Genomic DNA, 23,301 nt, shown 5'->3' with positions numbered 1-23,301 from the left:
GTGAGACCTTGCTCTCAGAAGCAGATGTACTAAGGATATTGAGTGTAAGGGTGCAGTATTTTAAGTAAGGATAGGAAAGCCAAGACAGAAAGGGGTGAGGTGCTAATAATATTGGATGACTTTAGTCCAATCAGAGTAGAAAGTTATGAGTACAATATTAGTAGCAATTTTTATGTAGCAGTGAGCTTGAGGCTATATAGTGTGAGATGGAATTTAACAAGATATACATACATGGTGGGATGTTGCTACAAACCTAGTGGATTAGTTGCTGGCAACTATGAAATGCTTCACCAAATAAACCAAATGGTATTAAACAATCAGTTATCATTGGTGACTAATTATCCAAATAATCATTGGGTAGCATTGAGATCTGATGAGAAGAACGAAGCTGAATTTATTGAGGCTGTTGTGGTACAACTTTCTTTAAGCGGCATGTAACAGATGGAACTTGAGGTCAGTGTTGGATCTGATCATGGTATCTGAAGGGGGGGGGGTCAGTTAAAGATGTGACTGTGCTGCTGTATCTGGTTGGTGACAGTGATCAAGCTGTGCTGACCATGGAAGTGGCTAAGTATATGGAAGTTCCACTCAGAAAAGGTTACATGCTGAACTACAAAGCAGGAAATTATGGCTGACTGAGGAATATACTAGGTTCTGTTCCATGTCAGTTGCTAGATGAGAAGGATATTGGCAGTGCTTGGGATTCATTTAAAAAATGCTTACACGATATAATATTTAGGGAATGTGTATCTAAGTTATTATTATACAGGCACCTCCATGGAGTCCAAAGACTCATCGCCAGGAGACTCAAACAATCCACACAATCTATCATACCTCTCCATGAATCTATTAACAGACAAAGCACTCACAATTTACTCTGGCAACCCATTCCACTCATTCACAACTCTCCAAGCAAAGAATCTAGTCCTCACATCTTTGTTCTGTTGCATAAAATGAATAAGAATTTAGCAATTGGGACTGATGGGATATCAGAATGAATGCCAAAACAGTGTTCAGCTAAGCTGGCTGTGCTGTTGACCTGACTGTATAATTTGAATCTCAGCACAGGAGAGCGGAAAGAATGTATGAATATATCCCCATTGCACAAGGGCGGTGCAAAAAACTGATGTGTCTATCCATATCACCAAAGTGGTACAAGATTTTGGAAAAAATGATAAAAGATCACATACAGAAATGCATCAACAGAGAATCTATACTTGCCAATGAACAACATGAGTTTGCTAAGGGGGAAGGTCATGTCATGTTTGAGCAACCTGCCTTCATTTTATTCTGGTTCTTTCATGTGGCAAAATAACTAACTACAAAAAGAATAGCCATACTCTTTCTTCCCACAGCAATGAGCAACATTTCTCTATTTTGTGAATAGTTGTTCAAATCCATTGTTTCTATGTTGTCTGCTGATTTACTGTTGTTTAAGTCTGTTATTATCAAAGCCAACAATAGCAATTCTACCATCATTCTTGACCAAACAGCTTATCTTGAAAAAAATGAACCAGTTTACATCAGACAATGGCACATAACAATCAGACTGCATAAAAAGAAAACAGTTACAGTTACTTAAGTCAGTAACCACAGTCAGAAGAAACCATTAAAAAATTGCTAGTGCACTATATGCATGATCTACCCCCAGAATTAATGCTGATATCTGAAGGAATCAACTGCTCTAATTATCACTTAGCCAAGAACCTAGCATTGCCAAAGAGTTGGGCAGGTCATCCCCTACATAAACACACATTTAACAAATAAAACTAAGAATGTCATATTCAACAATGAAGATTTATTAGTCAGTTTTGATATTGCTTTTTCACAAATGTCCCAATCACTGCCACAGTTCTTCTCTTACAAAGCAAATGACCTCCTAACATCACAGCCCTCTTTGCCCATGCAATTTGTGATTATTCCATTGGGGTAGAGGAGAACATGGCTACAAATAGAACAGTCATGCTTCCCCCCTTCAATAGCTGACATTTATACAGAACATTTTTTTTTTTTTAGCAATGAACTCTAGATTCATTGACTTTTGGGCTCACAGCTGTCATAAACAGTTTCCTGCCATCTAAACGACACAGGTATTCAATCATCACCACTAAAATCTGAAACAATAACACACTACCTTTTCTGAATACATCTGCTACACATCCTCCCCTCAGGTTGTCTATTCTTCACGGTTTACTGTAAACCTACACATATAGGCCAATACATACACAAAAGACTCATACCATTATCCTACACAAAAAATAGATGTCATTAGCACCCTCAAAACCAAAGCTCTAACAATTTGTTCTATTGAGCAGGCTCTGAAAAATGAATTCGAAATAATATGAAAAACGTATTATTTGGAAGCAAATAATACGTTTTTCATGGTGATGGATGGTAGATGGCATTGACGGTAGTAGGTTCGTAGTAGGAGAATTAAGTAGTAGTGGAGAGGATGAGATGTATTTAGGAAAGTAGAGTAGAATGCCTTCCTGCAATGAGTCCTTGGACTTCCTGGAGGTGTCATTTAATAATAATAATAAATATCTGAAAGAGAAGACCAAACACCGCAAAAATATAACATTAAGGCCACTTTTAAGCCACCAATGAAAATAAAAAGTATACTCAGCTCTTCTAAAGATCCCATTCCTTTCTATGCTCATCCATATGTATATCAAATCGGTTGCATCTGTAACTTACCCTACATGTGTGAAAGAAGACATACAGTCTTAAAACAAATGTACCCCAGGACTGAATGGAAAAGCACATGGTCTTTACATCAGCCCAAAACCTGGTATGAACATAAATTGAAAGAATGATGTAAATTGCTTCTATTAACCCAACCTCAACAAATATGATATATCTTAAAAGTCCAGCGGATTTATTAGATGGCTCATTTATAACTCAGAAAGCATCAGAAAAAAGAACCTCAACAATTGTTCCAAGCAATTGTTTCCAATTGTTCTAAATTAATAACAGCGATCAACAACAAGGTCAAAGACACTTGCCTCCAATCGAGCATACATGCTTGACCAGACCTATGATTTGCACAGAAGAAACAAGGATGCCATCTTTGAAGAGAACTTGAAGAAAAATGTTAAAATGGAGACACCAGTTGGATCATCAACTACAAGCAAGTTAAATTGGTGCAAAAATCAAGTGATGCCACCAGTAGCCACCATGGAAACCACTATGCAGGCACTGCATAGGAAATGTGCAAGACCCTTGAAGTCAAATATATGCCTAACAGATCCTCGCATATCCACCTCACCAATATCCGTGGCCTAAACTCCAACCTTAATAGTGTCCACTACCACCTTCAGTCTACCAAAACCCACCTACTCTTTCTGGCAGAAACTCAAATCTCACCTCCCCACTGCACTATTTATCTCAACCTTCCGAACTACACACTCTAACTCATTTCGACCCAAGGGTTGAAAATATCCCTTTCCCACTCAGTCAAATTCATTTGCTGTCTCTATTGCTCCCCCCAGTGCAACCAACTACTCTCAGTTCTTTAATTTCCTCTCCTTAAAATTAATTTTCTCCAGTTCCACTTTCCCAACAGTGAAATTATCCTCCTAGGAGATTTTAATGTCCACAACACCAGCTGGCTTTCCTCCTCCAGTTGTACAGATCTTGCAGGCAGAGATGCTGAAACATTTGCCATCACCAAACCTCACACAACTTGTTCAGATGCCAACAACCACAATTATGAGATAACCCATACCACTCCCCAAGCACCTGAGATCTTTTCCTCACCAATGACCCTTCCAAATACACAGTGAAAGTAGTGTCCCCCCTACCCCACGTAATTCTGACCACAGTCTAGTGCTCATCTCCTCCCCCCATGCAACAATGCTTACACAGACACTCCCATACAAGAGTAGTTTGGCATTATAACAGTGCCAAGTGGGACAGCCTCCACAACTTCTATACCACATTCCCAAGGTTGGACTATTGCTTCCAGCCTTCCAACCCAAACATATGCACCAAACTTATCAAAGTAATCCTCACCAACATGGAAATATACATTCACTACTCTGAACTGCCATTCCCTAACCCTGGTTCTCCAAAATATGTGCCAAGGCTGTACAAATGACAAACCAACCATTCCATAATTGGCTCAATTCAAGAATTCAATCCTCCTTAAGAGCTTATACTGAAGCCCAAAAAGATGCAAAAAAAATAAATGCTTCCAAAAACAGAGTTTGAAAGAGCAAAAAGCAGGAAAGCAGCAGCCTGTCCAAACAGCAGCCTAGTCTTTTGGTCTCTTGCCAAAGCAATTGATCATAATTTCTGCACAACACTATTCCCACCCCCATCATACCCAGATGGCATTATTACATCATCACCCACAGAAAAAGCCAATCTTCTGGCTTCACACTTTGCTTTCAATGCATGCATAACTGACAATGGTAAATGACCCCAAACCATTCCAGATGCCCAACACAAAATGCCCCCTATATCCTTTTGCCAGGAAGAGATCAGAAAAATACTGTCCAAATTAGATACAAAAATGTCTCCTGGCCCTGACGGCATTCCTCCAATTGTCCTGAAAGTTTGTGCACCAGAACCGACTCCTATCCCACAGCCTGGAAACTGGCCTATATTCAACCCATTCCCAAGAAGGGTGACAAGTCACTGCCGTCCAACTACCGCTCTATCTCACTTACCTCAGTCTTGTCTAAAGTAATGGAAAAAATCATCAATTTGAAACTCCTACACTACCTTAAAGGCATCCACCTAATAAATGACTGCCAGTATGGATTCCATCACTGCCGATCAACAGATCTGCTCACATGTCACTCATCTATGGACAAATGCCATGGAGAAGTTTGGTGAATCTCAAGTCGTTGCACTTGATATCTCCAAAGCTCGACTGGGTCTGGCACAAAGGCTTACTAAGCAAACTACCATCATTTGGTCTGTCTCAGGACTTCTGTAGTTGGATTGCTAGCTTTCTGTCTGGATGCAAACTGTGTGATGGCGAATGGTTCATCCTCTTTCACCAACCCGCTTCCTGCTATATATCAATGACATACTTCAGTTAACCTCCAACCCAATACACAGTTTTGCACTCCTCCCTTTCATTTGGCAAACCTTACTCTACACAACTCACCTCAACCTACAGAACATCAACCACTATCATCCTCAATTCTGAGGATGATAGTGGTTGATTAGCATTGAAATTGATAACCCATCAATTTCAATGCTAATAAAACCTACTTCTGTCTTATTTCTCATAAAAAAGAACCTTTTTTTCTCAGTATTCTTTTTGACGATACCCAAATTTCCAGACAATTTCAGATTTCTCTTCTTGGAATTACTCTGACATCAAATCTCTCCTGGCATAAACACATCACAACCATTGCATCCTCAGCTTCAAAAAAACTAGAATTTCTCTTTCACTCAAAACATTACTTCACCTCTGAACAGCTGTTTACATTATACAAATCACAAATCCACATAGCTATTGAATACTGCTCTCACATATGGGGGTTGGGCTCCTAAAAGCTCACTCAAAATGCTTTACTCAACTCAGAGCAATTAGACTTATTAATGACCCATCTCTTAGCAACTCACTCCTCACACTTTTGCATAGATGTTTGGTTTCCACAGTATGTATATTCTACAAATATTTCCATGGGAAATGCTCATCTGAAATAACATCAATAATTCCCTCACTTGGTTTTAAGCTTGTTGGAATAGGTGCAGCTACTGCTCAACATCCCTTCACAGTGCACCTTGAAACAAACAGAACAAGTTTCTTTTCCTCTTCGTCATCCCTGCAACTGCTGTATTGTGGAACAATCTTCCCCCTGCTGTGTTTCCCCAAGGAATACAATATACATTCTTTTAAATCAAATGTAAACAAGTTCATCCTTTTCCAACCCATTACCCATATGCAGTACTAATGTACTATAGGTTGATTAACATGTTCGCTGCCACGCTCCTCGGGCATAGTTAGTTCCCACATGCCAAGCGCTTTCGCATCTTCAAGGTCACTACGAGTAATCTCGTAGCCTGCTTATCAGACAGAATTTTGTTTCATATGTCAACTATGAGTAATCTCGTATCACCTCACCTATATATTACATGCGCTGACGACCGTGTTTATTACATCTAATCTCTAAAAACCTTCAGTTTCACCATGACCAGTAAAAGAAAACTCACTGATAAAGAATTAGAAGCTTATGCTAATATGAGCGATGATGAATTTAATGAATTCATCATTGCAAATGGAAGGATAAGAGGGAAGTTCTTTCCATTTCAAATATGCACAAATTTGAAAAGGTTGAAGTGAAAAATCAGAATGGTAAAATTCAATTAAAACCAAATATCGTTAGGGACTATAATTTGGGTATGTCAGGCATCGATCTTTCTGATCAAATGCTTTCTTACTATTCCGCCTTACGAAAGACAATTAGATGGCCAAAGAAATTGGCAATAAGCATTTTTGATATATACATTCAAAATGCGCATAAATTTTATAATATAATTAATGGAAACGCAATTACTGTGTTAAAATTTAGAGATCGATTTATCTCAGTTTTTGTTGGAATGGATGAGCTTACAGCATCACAGAATATCAGCAGGATTCAGGATATTCATTATTTGGAAATTTTACTGCCTACAGAAAAAAAGAAACGCCCGACAAAGCCATGCCAAGTATGTACACGAAACAAAAAAAAACAACGCGAAACATGTTATTATTGTCCTGTTTGACAGGAAAAACCACCATTGTGTGTGGAAAATTGTTTTAAAGTGTATCATTCGTAATTTGAATAAATTGGTTTTTGTTTTATTGATTTCATTTTATTATTTTTATTGATTTTATTAGTTTTAATTTGATTTACAAATTATGGGTTAACTCGTGCTTGGCATAGGAAGTCGATAATCAACATAAGAGTATATTCGTAGTTGGCTTCTGAGGCACATATATAATATATTATATTTTAGCTGAAATTATTTCCCTTCTACCAAGTCCCCAGACGTGCTCTGCTTTATTCACAAGCGAAGGGTCCAAATTTAGGTACTTATACTAAGGGTTAACTCGTGCTTGGTATAGGAGGTTGGTAATCGACATACGAGTATATTCGTAGTTGCTTGTGTGGCTCATATACCAACTACGAGTATACTCGTAGTTGGCAGCGAACGTGTTAACCAACCTCTCATGTATGGGCTCAACACACACACACACACACACACACACACACACACACACACACACACACACACACACACACACGTGTGTGTGTATGTATGTGTATATATATATATATATACAGGGTGTTTCAAAAAGGATGTCCCGATTTGAAAATTGTATATCTCTGCAACCACGAACCACAAATGAATGTGACTTGTACCATGTAAACGGCCTTGGCCCAGAGTTTGATATGATGACCACCAGATGTCACTACTAGCACCCAAATAGCCGCTACGCTTAGTTAATGAGAAGATGGTGTCTAGTCAACAGAAGACGTTTTGTGTTCTTGAATTTAGCAAGACTGAGTCCGTGATTACTGTGATGTTACAAAATTGATTCACCACTGGACAAAAACATTCGTTGTTGGTATCGACAATTTCAAGAAACAGGGTGTTTATGTAAGGGAAAGAGTCCTGGATGACCACGCACCTCAGAGGGGAACATGTAACGAATTCAAGAGGCTTTTCAGCGAAGCTGTGCAAGTTCACTTGTTGTGCTAGCCGAGAACTTACCATTCCTCATGTGACTGTTTGGCATGTTAAGACGGCGTTTGCTTATGAAGTCATACAGATTGCAACTGGTGCAAGCTCTTCGTGTAGGTGACAAAAAAAAAAAAAAAAAGAACAGATTTTTGTGCTAATCTGTTAGAGGAAATGGAGGATGACATCTTCCTACAAAGGTTGATTTTTAGTGATGAAGCAATCTTTCATCTAAGCGGTAAAGTTTTGGGCCACAATGTTCACATATGGGGAACTTGAGAATCCACATGAAAGTGTACAACATGAACGTGATTCACCAAAACTTGATGTTTTTTGTGAGGTTTCTGTTAGAAAGGTTTATGGCCCTTCCTTTTTTGAGGAAAACACTGTTACGGGAAACTCCTATCTCGAAATGCTGCAGGACTGGCTACTTCCACAGCTGAATGAAGAATCTGAAGATTACATTTTTCAGCAAGACAGAGCACTGCCACATTCGAACCTCTAAGTTTGCCGGTTTCTAAACGAAACATTGCCTCAGCGTTGGATTGGACGCATGGGACCCCCACGACTTGACACTATACTCTTGGCCTCCAAGATCTCCAGACATCACACCTTGTGACTTCTTTTTATGGGGACACGTAAAAGACTGTGTTTATGTTCCTCCATTACCCGCTGACTTGGATGAGCTCAGAACTAGAATCACAGCTGCAGTAAATTCTGTGACAGAAGACACTCTCAGACGTGTTTGGGATGAATTCAGCTATCAGCTTGATGTTGTCTGTGCAGCAGGTGGAGGGCACATTGAGCATTTGTAAATTGTGGTGAGTGAAACTTTAGGCCTTCATACTTTAATTTATTTTGTAACTGTACCACATTTTCATTATTAAATATAATTATTTGAAATCGGGTCATTCTTTTTGAAACACCCTGTGTGTGTGTGTGTGTGTGTGTGTGTGTGTGTGTGTGTGTGTGTGTGTGTGTGTGCGCGCGCGCGCGTGTGTGTGTGTGTGCGCGTGTGTGTGTGTGTGCGCGTGTGTGTGTATTCATATTTATATATTCTGACTATAACCAAGACCAGAATAACAATTAAATTTATTCAAAACGCAACATGTTTCATTAGATTGTCTGACTTCTTCAGGCGTGGGAACATAGAAAGCAAATAAACACTATAAGAAATATCATATCACTATACAAACGACTATTATAATATTCAATTAGTTTTGAACAGTAGCTACAGTCCATGTTGAAGTTCTATTGTTAAGCAGCTGCATGCGTCTGATTTCACGAGTGTGCCAATATTGGATAGCAGAACTGAAAGAGTCCGGTAGATTATAGTTAAGGTTGTTATTTATGTGATGAGGGTCCACATCAATTTCCTTAGACTCAACTATGCGGTGCTCCACCTCGTCACGGCATATATGAAGGTTTGAGGTTGTTGTCCAGTTCATCTCATGTTGACGGCCTTCATTTGTGTTTACTGAAAACAGTATATGGCTTGAAAGGGCACTTGATCTAGTTCTTTTGTAGGCAATGTCCCTCTGGTGTTCTTCCAGATGTAGGAGGATGGATTTTTCAGTTTGGCCATAGTATTGCTTCCCGCAGTCACATGTGATTTTGTACACTCCTGGGAATTGTAGATGGTTGTGAGCTTGTTTGTATTTGCTTAAAATCGATCTTAGTTTAGGAAGAGTAGAGAAACATTTGTAGATGACATATTTCTTATCTGGGAACATGGCACCGATAACCTTCAGTCTTTTTTAAATCATTTAAACAACTTCCACCAAGATATCAAATTAACAATGGAGGTGGAAGAAAATGGATCTCTTCCCTTCCTGGATGTAAGACTTACTAAGACATCTGATTCTATTAAAATCTCAATCTTTAGAAAATCTACACACACAGATAGATACCTGCATGCATCCTCACATCACTATCCTGCACAGAAAGTGGGTATCATCTCAACCCTAGCACATCGTGCCAGATCTGTACCATTATATGATGAAGAGCTAAAAAATGAAGTACAACATCTACAAAGAACCTTCGCAAGTAATGGCTACTCGTCAAAAACTATTAATAAGTATCTATATTGCCACCATCAAAACAACTCAAAAAACACAAGACAATCCCAAAGGTTATATCTCCTTACCATATATCAGCTCACTCTCCACGAAACTAAGAAGAATTTTACGAAAGCTCAACATAAAAACCTGTTTCTCTACTCTTCCTAAACTAAGATCGATTTTAAGCAAATACAAACAAGCTCACAACCATCTACAATTCCCAGGAGTGTACAAAATCACATGTAACTGCGGGAAGCAATACTATGGCCAAACTGAAAAATCCATCCTTCTATGTCTGGAAGAACACCAGAGGGACATTGCCTATAAAAGAACTAGAGCCATGTACTGTTTTCAGTAAACACAAATGAAGGCCGTCAACATGAGATAAACTGGACAACAACCTCAAACCTTCATATATGCCATGACGAGGTGGAGCGCCGCATAGTCGAGTCTAAGGAAATTGTTATGGACCCTCATCACATAAATAATAACCTTAGCTATAACCTATCGGACTCTTTCAGTCCGGTAGATTATAGCTAAGGTTGTGTGCCAATAACTACCGATATTGGCACACTCAAGAAATCAGACGCACATAGCTGCTTAACAATAGAACTTCAACACGGACTGTAGCTACAGTTCAAAACTAATTGAATTTTATAATAGTCGTTTGTATAGTGATACGATGTTTCTTATAGTGTTTATTTGCTTTCTATGTTCCCACGCCTGAAGAAGTCGGACAATCCAATGAAACATGTTGCGTTTTGAATAAATTTAATTGTTATTCTAGTCTCGGTTATAGTCAGTATATATAAATATGAACATATCCCAATACCGAGTTAATATTACAAATTGCTATATATATATATATAAAGCAGGAATAACCCACATATTGGATATCATGAAGAATAGAAATTTAATTTGATAATGATCCAGTGGCTCTGAAACAACAAACAGAACTTAAAATAACAGGACTATACAAAACCATTAACTAGCAACCACTGATGTAGTTTTACCAATTTATTTATATACTTTTTTTCCACCACAGGTCTGGTCAAGGTCCACAGATGGCCAATGCAGTTATAGCCTACTGTCATGTATACCAACGTAGCTTTTGATGCAATATATATGAATGTATGTATTCTTCAGGATGACCTGAATCTAAAGGTTGAAAAAACAGTGAATATTATTTTTATTTAATTAAAATGAGTTCTCTGAGAGAGTAACTTGCTTCCATAATTATTTATAATGGAAACTTCTGAAAGGAACATACAGGATACTAGTAGATGGAATTTTTAAATCTCCTTTCCTGATGTCTTTTCACCCAGTTATTTTATGCAGACAGTGTGAACTACCTTACAAAAAAGGTACAGTCAATCTTAAACCTAAAAGAAGGCTAACTCAGTATGCCTTGAAAGAGGACTATTTCATCAGGTGGAAAAAGCTAGGCTCCTACACAGATTCTGGTTTCAAATCAGACTGTTCCTAGGAGCAGCTCATGTTCTTCAGAACCCAGTAAACTGCAACAGAAGTGATAGTGTAACCCTACACAAATTTCGATAGACTGCCCTATCCTCTTGTCAGTAGTAATCAATTTGCCATGGTGAGTACCACTGTGAGTGAGACTGCCACACATACATGTGACAGTCCTTGTTCTCAAATTCATTTCATTCCCAGACTTTACTGAGTGTGTGTGTTTTTAAAGTGCATTTGATAATGCTAGCTTGAGCTGGGAAAGTGTTCATCTATAAATATATATTTTAATTAGTAAATTATTTATTTTCATTCCTGTTCCATGTTTTTTTTCCAGTAACTTCAACATGAATTAGTTTTTCATTTTAACTACTGAACTCTTAAACATATTGCCCATATAGAGAACATCCAGTCTCCATGCCATAATGAAGTTTTAACAGTGTTCCATGCATGCCACTAAGTAGTCTTCCTTCAGAAAAATCTGGCAGCATGCCAGCAGGATTATGTGAAAGATGATCAGGAAGTCTTCCAATACAATTACCATTAGCTTTAGTTTCTGCACCATCTGACAGAAAGCCCGTGGAATCACTTTACTGTCATATCATCAAAAATAGGGGTAGGCTCTGGCCTACCCCTACAGTAAGTCTGGCATGTCCTTGAAGGATATCACAATGGATATATATATATTCATCTCCCTTGAGCACATCTGCTACCTAATTAATTATTGTGCTAATACATCACTATATAATAATAACAATAAATGGTAGAGAAAAACTATTATTTGGGTATGTGCATTCAAAAAGAATACAATATGGGGCATGTTTTCTTCGTTTTTGTCTTTCAGTCAGGGAATGGAATCATTTTATACATGAATTTAACCTCATTCCATTAAAGATTATTACTGCATGTTTGTACTGATAACCTGTAATGCCCTTCAATAGTTTAGTGATGTATCCAGCAAAAAGTCACCTACTTGCAAAAAAAAACTATTACCATCAAAACAACAATTATACCATGACTGACACCATCACTATCAAATAAAAAGGAAGTAATGTGGATGCAAGATTCTGCCCATGTAGTATATTATTCTCAACTTTGAATAATATACTACATGGGAGATTAAAATTGCTATTACCATTAAATTACTTTCATGGGATATCACTCAGTTACTGAAATTTTACAGGTTACTGTTTACAGTTTTAGATATTTTGACAGGTATATGTCTTTTTTTCTTTTAGGTGATTCACACACAAAAGTTGATAAACCTATAGTAAATTAGTACTATAGTTCGCCTAACATTTTAAATATTTTTTTAAGTTTATTTTATTATTTTTTTATATAATCTGAAAACTACTCTGGAGATCAAACATGAAACTTTTTCAAGCCACTTTAGGCCTCCAGGTAAGTAGGGCAGTAATCTCATACTGAGTGATGAAATTCATCTCCCACCTAAGGATATCCACAAAACATCCATACATCCATGTCAACAGCAGGATTCAAACCCACAGCCTGTTTGTCGGAGTGGACATGCTACCCATTTGGCCAACCAGGTCAGCCATGGGCCATTTGGCCAACCATGATACTGATATCCAGAACTTAGAAAAATGATTTGAATAAGCTGGAAATTTGGGTAAATGAAAATGATTATCAGTTTAATGTTAGTAAGTGTAAAGTCATGCACTTTGGAATGATGAGATTTCCAGTGGCATATTATATTAGCAGGGTTATGCTACATGAACTGATGAGGCTAGGTATCTTGGTGTAAGGGGCGGATAGGAATTTGAAGTTCAAAGGTCACATAGCAAAAGTTGCAAATACAACTCAGAGGATAATTGCAATGTTGAAGCCTTGACATGTACGGAAGTCATTTTGCCTCTTTATAAAGCCTTGATAAGACTGTACCTGGATTATTGTGCACAGATTTGGTCTCCTGGGTTCCAAGGGGGATAAAGAAACTGGGGAAAGGACAAAGATTATATCTAGATTATAGGATTTAAGATTGCAAGTATGTGGATTACAGACTGGTTAACAGGAGAAAGGGGGGGTACGATAAAGGTCCTATAAACTTCTGAATGTGTGTTACAGGATATCGCCTGATAAAATTTCTCGTTATATGGAAAGTGGGGAGAGAACATGGGGGGGGGGGGCATCCATGGAAGTTAAGTTTGTTAACAGTCAAGAAAAGGGTAAGAACTAGGTTTTTCTCTTACATTAGTGAGTGAGTGAATGAGTAGAATGCAATAGTTTGCTTTTAGGGGTAGTGAGTGCATCTAGTGTGAATGAATTTAAGGGAGGGGTATAACAGCTGGGTTGGGTGATTTAACAGCCTCTCTCAATGAGTCCTTGACTGCCTGGAGGGCTCAGATAATAATAATAATGTGCATTTCCATAAAAAAAAATATTAAAATATCAAATACTTATGTTGTACTCACTTTTACCGGTACTTCTAATTTGGTAACATAATCAACCAGCTGCTTGCCAAGGTAATCTTTAAAAAAAAAGTTATGAGATTAAAAAAATATGCAATTTTTTGTGATTTAATATTTTAAAAATACAGTAATCTCTCAATTAAATTATACCCATTGAGAAAATCAATTAACCAGTTAATTCAGTTCATCCCTCTGGGCTAGCTGGCTTAGAGATACAATGATTATATATATATATATATATATATATATATATATATATATATAATATATATATCAGTGTGTATATATATATATACATACACTGATTAGTGTTTCTAAGTCAGCCCATCTGAGGAGCAGATAACCGAGATACCCAGTTTCCCTATTAAACAGGACAATTATGAATAACAATAATGAAATCTTGTTTATTAATTTCCTTTAACAATAGCAAAGAATAGAACCTGATATGAAAACAGTGAGTATCACATTAAAATCCAAGTGCTGTATTGAAAAGAAAAATATGTATCAAAGATTTAAAGAGAATCATCAAAGTTGAGAGTGTTTAGAGATGAACTGTAGATTCAAATTTATAATATTATTGTAAAAATAAAAAAAAATGAAGAGTTTGAAAACAAGAAACAATCTTATAGATCCAATGGCAAAATGCGGAGAAGTTGTCAGCAAGTAAAGCAAAATCAAAACTTCATAGTAGGCTAAAAATATAAAAGAGGCAGTCCTAGAAAAGAAGAAATTGTAAGAGTTCCTGGCAAGTCAGCATATAGCTTAGAGAATACAAAGAATCTCAGAACTCTAAATTCTATGTAAAACTAGTTAAGTCATGGAAAGACTTTGGCAAGAAACTTGTGAAAGCTAAAATAATAATGTCATGCGTAGCAGTGAGTCTGAGGCTATCTGGTGTGAAGTAGAAGCTAACAGGATGAAATTTATGGTGAGGTATTGTTGCTACAGACCAGGTGGTTCATTTTCTGTGAATGAAGAAATGCATTGCCAAAATATCCTGAAGGGTATTAAAAAGAGTAATCATTATGGATAACTTAAATTATCTAATATTGATTGGTTGCAGAGAAAACTCATGATAAGAATGAAGGAGAATTTACTGAGCCTGTTGTGGAACAACTTTCTCAAGCAGCAGGCGAAAGAAGCAACTCCACGACAAAGAGTGTCCTGGAGTGTTCGATTTGATCATATCATTGGATGCTATGATCAAATCAAAATATATGTGGAATATATATGGAATCTAATATATAAATTGAATCTATACATAAATCGAAATATATATGGAGCATTGATATAGTACATCTCATATATGTACTGACCTGGGAAACAGCCAACTATATGGAACATCCACATAGTTGGCTATTTCCCAGGTCAGTACAGCATGATTGCTGTCACCAACTGGTGGCAAAACAGTCACATCCTTAACTGAGGCATCTTCTGATGCTATGATCAAACTGAACACTATCTTTGAGTTATTTCTTTCACATGTTGCTTGAGAAAGTTTTCACAACAGGATCAGCAAATTCTCCTTTATTCTTATGAGTTTTTTCTGATACCCAATCAATATTTAGATAATTTAAGTTAGGACAGGTTACATGCTGAACTACAAATCTGAAAATTATGACAAACTGAGGAGAATACTATCTTTGGTCCCATGGTATCAGTTACTGAATGGGAAGGATATCAACAATGCATGAGAAGGTTGGAAAAGATTATTAAAACAGGAGTGAAATGGATGTGTAATCTTATTAAGCAAGAGATCCATAACAAGATAATGTGGAAGAAATATTGAAATATTGTGAAAATAAGAGTGAGATAAGTCATGAAATATATAAAGCGCAGGTCAGAAATGTTACAAGTATTTTATGGAAAGCCAATTCAGAGAATGAAAAGAAATTGGCTGTGCAGACTAAAGGAAACCCAAAAGAATTTTATCATTATGCTGCAAGTAAAAGAAAGAATGAGTGTGAAAGAATAACTTATTGAATGCAGACAGAATCCTTGTGTCAGAAGCAGATGTAATAGTTCAAATAATTAGTGCTCACTGTGTCAAGATATATCAACCTGTATACATCATGTACAATGCTACCACTGCAACAGATGAAGAGATTAGAGATACATAAGAAGGTGGTTGAAGAACTGTTTCATAATCTGGATAAGAATTCAGCAATAGGAACAGATGGAATATCTGCACATATGCTAAAGGAATATTCAGACAAACTGGATAAGCCTTTGACATGTTTTTATAATTTAGTCTCAACTTAGGAAAGATCCCACAGGAATGGAAGGAATGCATGATAATCCTACTGCACAAAGGTGGTGCAAAGACTAGTGTCGACCTATTTACCTCTCAGTAATTCTGAAATAACTGAGGATTTCAGAGAAGTCGGTAAAAACTCACACACAGAAATAGGTGGACAAACAAAGTTATACTTTACAAGGCACAGCATGGATTTACTAAAGGAAGGTCTTGTGTGGGCAATTTGCTCATATTTTATAAAAATGTTATGGCAGAGTTGGATAATGAATATACAATGATACTATTGGACTTTGTAAGACATCTGACAGGATATCACAAGGAACGCTGTTGTATAAAGTGGAGAATATGGGATTGGAACTATTGGCATGGATAAGGAGGATAGTTGATGAATAGGTGTCAGAAAGTGGTATATTGAGGAATGATAAGGTGACTAGGTGTGTCCCAGAAATTAGTCCTTCAACCACTGTTGTTTAATCTGTATATTACTAATTTTGGGAAAGGCCTGAAAGGATATCTTCGATTGTTTGCTGATGATGTAAAGACAGGCAGGGTAATCAGAGATGCTACCTGATATATACAGCATTTACAGGGTGATTTCAATAGTTTGGAAGTGTGGGCAAACAATAATTCAGTACAATGTTAGTAAGTGTAAAGTTATGAACTTTGGCACTATGAGATATCCAACAGCATATTATATTATTGGGATGATGCTTGGAGTAACTGATGAGGTTAGAAATCTTGGAGTTTAAGGTGGATAAAAAGTTGCAGTTTGATGGTCACTAGCAAAATTGCAATTTTGAGACAAACACTGACATGTAAGGAAATAGAATCATTTGCCTCTTTACAAGGCAAAATAGTCCAGGCTTGGTCATTAATATGACCAAGCATGGACTACCGAGTGCAGATTAAGTTTCCTGGGTTTTCCAAATGGATAAATAAGCTGTAATAAGGCTGCAAGGAAGAGTTACAAAGATGATATCAGGATTATGCTGATAGATGGAGAGTGTGCAGCCTTAGACATTGGTAAACAGGAGAAAGGTCTGATATGATAGATGTCTATAAATTTTGGAGAGGAAGTTATAGGACATTGTCGATAAAATTTTTCATTATAGAAAGTTAAGAAGAGGACATCTGTGGAAATTAAGTTTGTGTGCAGTTAAAAAAGGGGTGAGAGTTAGATTTGCAGGATGATCCCTGCTTGAAAAAAGATCCATGTTTAATTCCCAGATAAGTTTCTGAATATTTCTGACTTATTTAAACTTTATCTTTACAGGTACCTGTGGCACGACTATAAACAATAAATTACACATAAACCACAGTAATTAACTGTAATGAAATGAAAGTAAAGATATTTCATACTGAGAATAACGGGACATCATCAGTGTGTAGAAATAAGCAAATGAAAGGAATGGGAATACAAGGTGCATACAGCAGTCTGTGGTTTACCAACTAAAAACTGTTGCGTGCGCTACAAATTAATATCAATAAATAATGTTATTAAAATTATTATTAATAACTATTTTTGATGGTTATATAAGATAAGAATCTCCCAAACGTTTGGGGGAGAGAGAGAGACAATCGTTCTGATTCAGATTTGGCCAATGTAAAAGGGCCAACTTTCTTTGAAAAGGCGTTCATATTTAAACCTGCTTCTATGGAGAGGACGAGCTTCATCCCACTGGATACCATGTTTAGTGTCAATACTATGTTGTGCCAGACCAGACCTTTGAGGTTTCATGTATTTGATATATATTGATGTTCATTAATTTTTTTTCCCACAGAACGGCCTGTTTGTCCAAAGTATGTTAGATTACATTCACAAGGTATCTGGTAAACGCTAGCTAATGATAGAGGTGACAGTTCGTCTTTTGTAGATGAGACATTTTGTTGATAGCAAAATATGTAGGAATAAGATGATACTTCTTCAAAATTCTACCAATCAGTTCAGAGATGCCAAAATATAAGGGATTGGAATCCTGTGGTCTGTTCAAGAATCCTGAGGTGTTGGAACATAGGAGTCAATTATCTGCTGGATTTGATTATGGTTGTAACCATTAAATTTCATTAATGTTTTGATAGTGAGAAGTTCTTGTTGTAAGCTTGAGGGAGAGAAACACACCTTATGCGTTCTATTAATTAAAGATTTGATAACACCAATTTTTTGAGAGGTCAGATGAGCAGACTTAATGAATGTATCTGCCAGTAAAGAGGTTTTCGATAAACAATGGTGAATAAATTATCAGAGGCTGTGCACATAAGGATGTCCAAGAATGGTCAACTACCAGTCTTTTCTTTTTCCATGGTGAATTGAATGCGTGGGTGAAGGCTATTGATCTGTCATAGGAAAGTGGCGAGTTCATTTTCAGAATGAGGCCAAACAGAAAAGACATCATCAACATAACGAAACCAATGAGAGGGTTGGGGATGAATGGATGAGAACAAGATATCTTCCAGATGGTTCAAAAAATAGTTTACCAAAAGTGGAGACAGAGGGCTACCTGTGGCAGTCCTTCAAACTTATCTATAGATATTGTTTTACCAGCTGACATATCTTGATTGTATAACAAATTCAAAAATATTTGCGATATCAGGAGGGTAATCATCATATAGTAAATTAACCATGTCAGATAATGGAATGTTGGTAAAGAGGGAAACAATGCCAAAGCTGATTAACAAATCCAAATACAAAACAAATACAAGAGTTGATTAACCTCCCTACCAGCCAATATGGATGAAATAGTGACACCAAATTGCACTTCTTATCCATATTATTCAATGGGTTTTAGAGCTTCGTGTCCAGATTTATCTCGACGTCTATAGACGTCGTGGCCAGTTGGGGGGGGTTATCCCACATTTGAAGTATTTACAATTTGTTTTTATGTTTATGAATGTTGCTTCATATTTCTGTCAGCTTTACCATAATATAACTGAGTGACACACATATTCCACATGTGTGATACATATCACTGCTCCAACACAGCACTAATGAACTTTGGGGAAAAAAAAAGAAGTAAAATTTTGTTTTTACAAACCTCGTTCACTAGAATCATCTACAAGGATTATTTCTTCTAATAAAGCTCTGGGAGACATTCTAATAACACTGTGGACAGTCCTCAGTAGTGTGGACCAAGCTTCATTATGAAATACAATTACAATACTAGTTGTGGGAAGATGCTTAGGATAGTCTTTCTTCTTACATCTATATAATAAATGAATTTCTGTAAATAATACATCAATTTGAAGGAGTGAATTTTAAATAATATAATAGTATTATATTATTCTCAACTTGCTAGGTAAAGAAAGAATATTTTCTTTCCCATTTTAATCACAAAAGCAGCTTTGAAGCATAATAAAATCAAATAATTAACATTTGGGTTAATTTAACATCTTAATAAAATGTTAATTTAACATTTAACATCTTTCCAAGATCAACTCAAGCTTTAAATGAATTTTTCAAATTTATTTATGTGAATAGTAGTATAAATTTAAAATAACAGTAATAGTGCATTACTAACACCAATGGAAAGAAAGGAAGTACACCAATACTTCCTCCCCTGCCCACTCTTATTTTTTGGAACACATGCTTTGAATAATAAAAAAAAAAGTTAAACGAGTAAGTTTCAAAATGAGCTGTGAATTGATATTAGCTAGATGCTACACATAAATAAAAATGAATGAGAAAATACATGTAGCAGAAAGCAAAAAGTGTAATAGAAAGTGCTGATGTTGTGAATGGATAGAAATTCTGTTTCTTTCCGAATCTATTTTAAGGTTTCGGATCTGCACATGATGATCAACATTCATTCAATGAAAAAATGAAGCATTGCATTTTTTTGAAGAGAAGGCTGCACCAGTATGAAGCAGCGTGTCAGTGACACAATGCTTTTTGTCTCATAACAAATAAATGAAATTTGAAGTCTTCAAACAGCATCTAGTCAAGAATAACTTTCCCAAATTAGATGTGTTTTATGATACAATTAATTTAGCAAAGTATCTTGATTACTCCTAGCTGGTTCATGAAGTTCAGGTCTGTGATGAAGATGCTGGGATAAATAACTTATCCCAGTAGATTATGTTTTTAAATCTCGCCATTCACAGATTGCTCTTTATCAGTTGTCTCTTGCAGATCTACACAATTATTGTACAGTATGAGAATCATATAATAATTTGCAGTGTTGTTTCAATACTGCAATATTGACTTAAACATACAAAATTTTTGAAGGAAGCAGCTATCAAAAGATATTGCAGATATTTATTCGCTTTTGTCTATTAGAATGTTCATAAAATTCTCTGTGAGCTAATTAACAATAAACTAAGCATATTATTAAATCTTCCATCTGTCAAGCAATTCCAGAGAATAGCATGTTTCTTAAAATTAAACTAGTTTTACTACTAATTACAACAAAACTTTATAACTGATGTTCAACCTTACCATTCGATGAGCAGTTTTTTCCCAAGAAAAGTATCATAAACTATGTCAAAATTAACATGCTGTACATTCCTACAACACTACTTATACAATTTGCTGAATGGTTAACATTCCTGCTTTTCCAATCAATAGCATGAATGAGTGTGAGAAAAAGTGTGAAAAAGTTCCAGTGTTTGATCTCTAAAGCAGGACTCTCAGATTATGTCCATCCATCCATCCATCTGTTCTCTGGACATCAACAGATGCCATATGGTCACTCAGATGCTCGGTGATGTGACACACCAGTCCTCGCCATGTGGTCCTGTTGTATGGTTTTCTGGAGGCTTCAACTCTGAAATCAGTCACTCCAGACACACACCATCCATCTCATTGATGGTCTACCCCTTCCTCGTTTTCCAGGAACTTGACCTTATAGTACTGTTTTGAGAAGCCCTCCTTCCATCCTTTCAATGTGCTCCAAGTATTTCAACTTTATTCTCAATATCCTTAAAGTTCTACTGATCCTTTCTAGCACCCATTCATTTGTCTGCTTTTCAGTATATATCCTCAACTGCCTTCTGTAAAACACATCTCAAAAGCAGCTATCCTTTTCCTATCAGACTTCGTTAGCTTCCAAGTCCTATTGTCTTGGAAGCTAACGAAGGAAGTTAGCTTCCAAATCCATAAGTCGCTATTGGAAAAAGAGTTGCATCCAAAATCCTCAGCTTTGTTCCCATGGAGATAGATCCATTCTTCCAGATTTTAAACAAGTATCTGACTGTTTTAGCTATTATTAATCTTCTTCTGACATCTTCTGAAACAGCAATTCTTCACACTGATAATGGAGTAATTAATACTTGAACCTGGTGACTTCCTCAATTCTTTCTCCATTAAGATAAGATAAGACAGAGGCTCCTATTTCTCAGGAGCTTCCCTGTCTGCATTTCCTTTGAGAGCCATAATCTGTCTTGTTAGGATTGAGCTGAAGTCCTATGTTCTTACTGATGCTATTAACTTTGTCGAGAATTTGTCCTAGTTCTTCCTTATTATTACTATGGGCTACTCCAAGGAGTTCTTAGATTCATGAAGGGAGGCCCCAAACATCGCATCAAGAACCATCCAACATTTGTGCAGTATCTATCATACTTTGATATGAACTCATTCATAGTCATGGCACCCACAACAGACTCTGGCAACCTATTCCACTCATTCACCACTCTCCAAGCAAAAAAAAAAACTAGTTCTAACACCTTTGATAACTACACTCTTACTCAGTTTCCATGGATGGCCCCTAGTTCTCCCACCACCACCAGACCTGTTCTGAAAAATTTCCTCTGAATTAATCTTGTAAAAACCCTTCAGTAATTTGTGTCTCAATCAATCAATCATCCCTTTCCCACCTATCAACCAGTTTCTGTAACCTACAAATCTTCAACCTGTTCTTGTAAGGTTCATTCCATAGACCTGCTATCATCTTGGTCACTCGCCTCTGGATCCTCTCCACCTCATCACCAAGAAACCCTGGCACCCAAATCAGCACACAGTAGTCAAGATGGGGTCTTATCAAGGCTTGATAAAGAGGAACAATAACCTGCTTGTCAAAGTATTCTTCAGTAACGAAGTAATCTGATGAGCTGCTTTAGGGGAGCACATAGCCACTTTTGCTATGTGCTCCCTATCCACTAGTACTCCCAAGTCTCTGGCTTGAACTTCCTGGAGTACAGTTCCACCAATGGGGTATATAGCTGGTGATCTTCTCACACCAAAATGCATAACCTTACACTCTGCCATATTAAACTGACATCCATTCTCTTTTGTCCAGTCTGTCAATTTATCCAAACCATCCTGCAAAAATTTGACGTCACCTGTATTAACTATTGTTCTTCCCAATTTTGCATTATCAGCAAATAACTGAACAGTTCCTCTCAGATCCTTTCCTATATCGTTAATGTACAAATTAAACAGTAGTCCTAGAACAGAGCTTAGTGGCATGCCACTAGTCACAGGCCTTCTTTTGGGCTACTCCTGAATAACTACTCTCTGATATCTCTCCATCAACCACCCTCCTATCCATCTCACCAACCCTATATCCATCCTCATGTGCTGCAGTTAACTGATTAGAATTCCATGTGATACCCTGTCAAAGGCCTTTGCAAAGCCCTAGACCATCAGATACATGGGATTTTCTTGTATGTCATTCTTTCCAGGTGGGGTAACTTCAGCTACTGTAATAATAATGATATAAACAGGAGAGGCATTCATGTTCCAAGAGTTATAGTTTCAAACAGTAATATTGTCTTCAACAATTTTTATGGTGTTTTTGAAAGAATTCAAGGATGTCTTGTGTCGTGGACATATGTTCACCATCCCAGCAGAGTTGGGTCATAGTCCTTTCTTCATAGAATTTGGGGAACTGCCTATTGAAGAATGCAAATGAAGGGCTATCTGCTAAGTGTTGCAGTATTCTTATTTTTAAATTTCCTTCTTCCACTTGTTTCTGCCTTTCCATCAACATATCTCTATGTTGATATTTCTAAAGATGTTGCTGCATCCTATACCATTGCATTAGTTTGATATAAAGTAGCTCTCTTTATATAGACCTTCCAACTTTTTTTCTTTTGAGAAAAGTCTGTTCTTTTTCCCATATTCTGTTTCGCTGCTTGTTTGAATTTTGACCATGTATCCCAGTTCAAGGTAACATTATTCCAGTTTGAACAGAGGATCTAGAGTTTAGTTGAAAAGATCAATGGAAAATTTGATGGAAGTCTTCATAGTCCAGTGGAATGTAAGTAGAAATGGATTATGATCTGACATGTGAAGATGTTTATCCGAATTACCCCATTTACAAGGAAAGAAAAGATATAAATTCAATCAAGATGAGAACCTATACCTGCATGAATCATGATAGGTGTGCACATCCTACTTTTTCACTTCTGGGACATCCTCCTATATTTTGACTAATGTGGAGTTTCAACACAATTATAATCTCCA

The 23,301-nt window shown here is 36.8% G+C and overlaps 1 protein-coding gene across 1 annotated transcript in view; it reads right to left on the bottom strand.

Moving 5' to 3' along the window:
• Pgant5 (polypeptide N-acetylgalactosaminyltransferase 5) overlaps positions 1-23,301 on the bottom strand; it is a 325,123-nt gene that overhangs the window by 136,970 nt on the left and 164,852 nt on the right. The window contains exons 5-6 of the mRNA XM_090394846.1: positions 18,935-19,101; positions 13,649-13,704 (exon numbers count right to left, since the gene is read on the bottom strand). Of these exons, the coding sequence (XP_090250972.1) occupies positions 13,649-13,704; positions 18,935-19,101 (223 nt within the window). The remainder of the gene's footprint in view (positions 1-13,648; positions 13,705-18,934; positions 19,102-23,301) is intronic.

This window comes from Typopeltis vanoorti, chromosome 6, assembly GCF_054136105.1.
Source record: "Typopeltis vanoorti isolate ZY-2024b chromosome 6, IOZ_Tvanoo_1.0, whole genome shotgun sequence".
Classification (NCBI taxonomy): Eukaryota; Metazoa; Arthropoda; class Arachnida; order Uropygi; family Thelyphonidae; genus Typopeltis; species Typopeltis vanoorti.
Note: the sequence above shows the minus strand (reverse complement) of the source record. Positions and strands in the feature narration are given on the sequence as shown.